The following is a 5,526-nucleotide window of genomic DNA, read 5'->3' as shown; positions in this document are numbered from 1 at the left end:
TCGTGACCCTATTCTGTTGTCGTGATCCTATTCTGTTGTCGTGACCCTATTCTGTTGTTGTGATCCTATTCTGTTGTCGTGATCCTATTCTGTTGTCGTGACCCTATTCTGTTGTCGTGATCCTATTCTGTTGTCGTGACCCTATTCTGTTGTCGTGATCCTATTCTGTTGTCGTGATCCTATTCTGTTGTCGTGACCCTATTCTGTTGTCGTGATCCTATTCTGTTGTCGTGATCCTATTCTGTTGTCGTGACCCTATTCTGTTGTCGTGATCCTATTCTGTTGTCGTGACCCTATTCTGTTGTCGTGATCCTAATCTGTTGTCGTGATCCTATTCTGTTGTCGTGATCCTATTCTGTTGTCGTGACCCTATTCTGTTGTCGTGACCCTATTCTGTTGTCGTGATCCTATTCTGTTGTCGTGATCCTATTCTGTTGTCGTGATCCTATTCTGTTGTCGTGACCCTATTCTGTTGTCGTGATCCTATTTAGCTGAATCCATCATTACTGGAGGTTGAGAAAATAAATGTCAATATATCATCCTACATTTCAAGCCTAGAGCTACTTCAACCTAAACTGGTTCAAGACCTGTGTGTGATGTCAAACAGGTCTTGACAATAGGAATTGGCAAGACAGTACAGACAGATCTGGGACCAGGCTAACTTCAACCTATCACATAATATCACATTTACATTAAAAAAAGGCACAGTCAGTCAATGAGAAAAGTTCATTTTTATTTCTTTACAGCGAAACGGCCAGCAAATGGGTTAGCTGTGGCGTGTGGATGACCTAGTTAATATAGATGATGACATAGTTCACAGCTTAGTCATTAAAAACATACACTGCGATAATATAAAGAAAAACACTGCATTCTGTGGACATAAAGTAGAGTATGGTGCTCTGTACAAAGACACACTGAACAGACATTGAGGCTGTTACACACGGCACCAGATTAAGATTACGTAGAGATGATTTGATTCTGTAGTGTGGATTACTGATTGTACTGTATGCTGCATGAAGTTTGTTAATAATCCAATTGGGAAATGATGATAAAGCATTAGAAGACACATATGTTCTGCGCATTGTAAACTGGGTTACAGTGAATTGGCACCTTATGACTTCTGAGGAATTGACCCAAAACACATACATGAACGTTCTCACATGCATTCTGCCATAGTGAATAAGAAGACTCTCTGTCTTTCTTTGTAAGCTTTCGGTGGCCCTGATGAGCTCAGATAACAGTACAGTATGCTGCTTAGTCAATCAAAACAACTGTTCTGTCCTTACTTGTTCATGCTTGGTCCCCTAGGACAACACACGCACGAACACACACATCTGTGTGTCGTCCTGTCTGCATAAGTCCAGCTGACGCATTACTCAGTGTGTCTGGTGTTATCTTACCCCACTTCCTTAAACCCCACATCATGACTAATCGCAATTGGTCAAGCATAGCTTCCAGGCACCTGTTGGATCAGGTGGCATTCTATTGGTCGATTGGTATCTGTTGCATCATGTGAAATTCAAATAGATCTATTCTATTGGTCCCACTTTGCTTTCCTGCAACTTGGAATGGAGACAATGTTCATTACTGGTCGTCTAGGGAATGATGATATAAAATGTAGTAATGGGTTATGGAGTTTCTACTGTCCACCACCCACCCACTTCCATGTAACAAACACTGTGATAGACCCCGACTTTGTTACTGGTGTTTAACGGCAACATTGGAAATAACACGGGAAATAATGTGATGAACATAAATACATATTTAAGACATTTCTAACATCAAAATAACAACAAAATGAACATTTAAGAATTCAAATGAACAACTGAATTAAGACTGGTCCACTGATGTAAATATCTGTGTGCATTTTTAAGTTATACAGCTCAGCCTCATACTGTAGTGCACTACTTGACCAGAGCCCTGTGGGCCCTGGTTAAAAGTAATGCACTATATAGGGAATAGGGTGCCATATGGGATTCAGCCTGTGAAAAAATCCTTAATCCCAGAGCTTCATTCCAAAAGTATCTGTTTCTCCATCTGCTTCACCAAGGACTTGGGCCTAAGCGTAATTCTCTCTCTCTCCTACACAAGTCCGTGGCAGGCCTCCACGCTGCTGTCTCAACGGTGCACACAACACAACAACATGTGCAGACCTGGGTTGTGTTCATTAGGCACCAAACAGAAGAAATAAGAAAAGCTCATTTTCCGTTGCAATATATCTTAAAACATTTCCATTGTGTGCCCTAATGAACACAACCCTGAACTTGAAGAAGGCGTGGCTGTACTAGATGTGTGTGTGGGGGGGGGGTCCGACTCCTCACAGAGGAATTTTGGCTCGCCTTTGATTTGATTTCTTTGTCAAAGTCAGTCTTTCTGTCTCTCCATGGGTAAGGTAAAACAAAAACGGTTTGTATAAAATCAGCAGGCACTTCGATATTCTTTCTTCGATATGTTGAAATTGGCACGGGATAGCCGAGCACCCTCCAATCCTCGTCCTCCAGTTCTCACATTTCCACGAGACCAGGGTTGTGTTCATTGGGCACCAAACAAACAAAAAGGAGGGACTACTTCGACTTGTCGAATAAGAAATGGTCATCTTCGTTGTCCGTTGCAAAACATATTGATGAACACGTCCCTGGTGAGTAATGAACAGTCACCTACGGTCTGGATAGGGTGGTGTACACCGGCTGGTCCCAGTTGGAGGTGGGAGGACTGTGGGTGGGGGGAATGGACAAACTGTTGAGGATGGGGCTCCCGTGGTACGCCCTTCTGGAGGAGTGAAAGTAAGGGTACTGGTACAGGCTGGAAGGGTAGCCTGAGTAGGGGTTGTAATAGTTGGAACTCTGGAGGTCTGTATAGTCACACTGAGAACTGGAGAAGGAGGCTGCAGCTGCAGCTGCGGATGACGTCACGCAGGTCTGGGCTGTGTAGGAGTGGGAGTAATCTGAGTGGGAGGGGGAGCTGTGAGAGTGACTGTCGCCGCTGTAGTGGCTGGGGCTCAGCTGCTCCGTCTTGATGTGGGCCCGGTGCTGTGGGACCGTCTCGCTAGAAGTTGAGGAAGAGGCAGACATGGTGGCACTCTTGCGGCTCCAAACGGCACTGTTCGCTGTGGCGTGGCTGTATGATGTATACGAGATAGCACCAGATGCAGGGTTTGGTCCATGGTGGCTGTGGTGGTCCACGCCTGCGCCAGCGGTGGAGGCATGGCCATTGAGCGGTAGATACTGGTCAAACTCATGCACGTCGAAGGCCTCCATGTTGCTGATGACGTCGGTGCTGAGCTCGGAAATGTCCACGTTGCTGAAGTCGATGTTCTGTCGGCCGCTGTCCAGCAGGCGCCGTCCCTCGTGCTTCATGTCCAGTTTGCCCCCGTGGTGCAGGTCCGTTTTGGGGGTGGTGGGGGGTGTGGGTGGACCGTGGGGTTGGCCTTGAGGATGGTGAAACAGAAACAGGTCAGGTATGTTGAACACCACACTTGGGAATGGTCCAAGTGATCGAAATATAGTCACATTTGATCACATTTAATTAGTTGGTGAATTTAGAATGTCATGAAGCTTTGGGGACATTCTGGTAAAATCTAAATATTATTAACAGTTAACGCACAATTAGCTCCTAAAAAACAACAGACATTGTAAAGTATTGACTGTCCTTAGCCATTTACACATGTCATAAATCCAAATTGTTGACTACATAAGATGTTAATTGTGCTATTTTGACACATTCTTTCTCATCAACTCACCTGCATGTTCAAGGTGGTGGTGTCCATCGGCTATGCCTGCCAACAATCCTGGTTCAGCCTTGTACATGTGATTCCCCAGCTCTGCACCAGAGTCGGAGTCACTCTGCCCAGGTTTCACACTCTTCCGACGCCGAGGCTGGTACTTGTAGTCCGGATGGTCTTTTTTGTGCTGCACCCGAAGTCTCTCTGCTTCCTCCACAAATGGCCGCTTCTCATTCTCTGAGAGTAAGCTATGGTAATAGTGTGAACATAACATGTAAATGACCTATTCAGTTGGTGCATTGTAATGGCCTAATTATAAAACCCACTTATTTAAGTAGACCTATTTAAACAGGGAAGATCATTCTGGTCATTAGGCCCACAATTATCCAAAGTGGAAAAAACGTACTTTCCTCCCTGTTTTTCTTTCTAAATTGTGCAAAAATGTGCATGTTTTCTATTGATAAACTGCATAGACTTCACAGAATAGTGACTGGAGTGATGACCTAATTCGTTTCTATTTAGTGACACGTCTCTTTAAAATCAGATTCAAGTATACTTGTTTTTGTTTGATAGACCTATGTAAATTATATATTTTTTGTTATAAACATTTCCACTTGGTCCTACTTACCGCCATAGCTTCCCCAAAGTCTTGCTCAGTTCCGCATTGTGCAGATGAGGGTATTGGTCCGCCAGCTTTCTGCGCGCCGCTTGCGCCCACACCATGAACGCGTTCATCGGTCTTTTGACATGGGGTTTATTTTTCAGCGAGCCATTTCCCCGAACGGGCATGGGGACGAGGGACCAGTCATATCCCTTGAGAACCTGCGACACCGCGTCACGTATGCAGGCTGGGAATCGGTCATCATCCTCGCCGTCCAGTTTCTTTCCTATACCAGCGAGGAGTGATCCATCTGATCCCGTTGGCGACGAGGGCGCATCCGAGTCGGAATCATCCTGCGACATGGAGCTCGTAGTCCCCGCCGGGCTACACGGTGGGTCGCTGATGGACTTGTCATGCTCTGCGGTCATTTTTAACATTTGATCAGCCTCAAAAGGATTATATCCGGTGTAAATACTTTAGTGTCGTTTATTTATTTTTTAGTGTCTCCGACTTTTCAAGTGAAAATAATGAGCTAGAACAATTGCGCATTTTACGCACGCTGAACCATGGTAGGTAGACTCCTTCACAACATCAACAAAAACTCCGTTGTTTTCCCTTTCTGTGTTTGTTTGTTTTTCTTCGTCCTGTCCTGTCCTGTGCTGTCAGAGGTGGTACAGTTCTGGACGCAGCAGTCTTCACAGTGAGTGCAGAGTTGGGGCGATAGAGGAACTTTACTTGAAGTTTGGAGCCCTCACTCCACCTTCTGCTTCTGATTGGTTGAGCCTTATCACCATTTTTGTTTCCGATTGGTTGGCGTTTTGAATGACAAGTCATTTGTAAAAAAAAAAAATATATATATATATATGTTTGTGTCATAATGTTTTCCTGTTTTCCTTCTCACCCCAGCATGCCCTCTCTCGTTTAGTGCGGATTAGCCTACCTATTTGAGTGAACCGTTGTTTAATGCATGGAAAACACCTCCAATTGAATCAACTTTATCACAAAACATGAAAGTGTCAGAAAACGATTTCCAATCTTACGTCCAGTAGTGTATTTACACATCAAGGAATTTAAGTTATTTATAAAGAATAGTTCTAGAATAGTCCTCCATAAACGTACTGATATGTTTTGGTATGTAAAATATATTGGAAAACTTGGGAGACATACATTACTTTTGTTCCATACTTTCTAGACTATTTCACTA

The 5,526-nt window shown here is 44.2% G+C and overlaps 1 protein-coding gene across 1 annotated transcript; it reads right to left on the bottom strand.

Moving 5' to 3' along the window:
• Positions 1 to 712: 712 nt before the first annotated feature.
• LOC127926319 (transcription factor Sox-8) lies at positions 713 to 5,135 on the bottom strand. The gene is made up of 3 exons (XM_052511745.1): positions 4,350 to 5,135; positions 3,740 to 3,969; positions 713 to 3,427 (listed from the first exon to the last, which is right to left on the bottom strand). The coding sequence occupies exons 1-3, from the start codon at positions 4,757 to 4,759 to the stop codon at positions 2,658 to 2,660; spliced, it is 1,410 nt and encodes a 469-aa protein (XP_052367705.1). The 5' UTR covers positions 4,760 to 5,135; the 3' UTR covers positions 713 to 2,657.
• Between the last annotated feature and the right edge of the window lie 391 nt (positions 5,136 to 5,526).

This window comes from Oncorhynchus keta, unplaced genomic scaffold (assembly GCF_023373465.1).
Source record: "Oncorhynchus keta strain PuntledgeMale-10-30-2019 unplaced genomic scaffold, Oket_V2 Un_contig_7427_pilon_pilon, whole genome shotgun sequence".
Classification (NCBI taxonomy): domain Eukaryota; kingdom Metazoa; phylum Chordata; class Actinopteri; order Salmoniformes; family Salmonidae; genus Oncorhynchus; species Oncorhynchus keta.
This window is presented reverse-complemented; position numbering and strand designations above follow the sequence as displayed.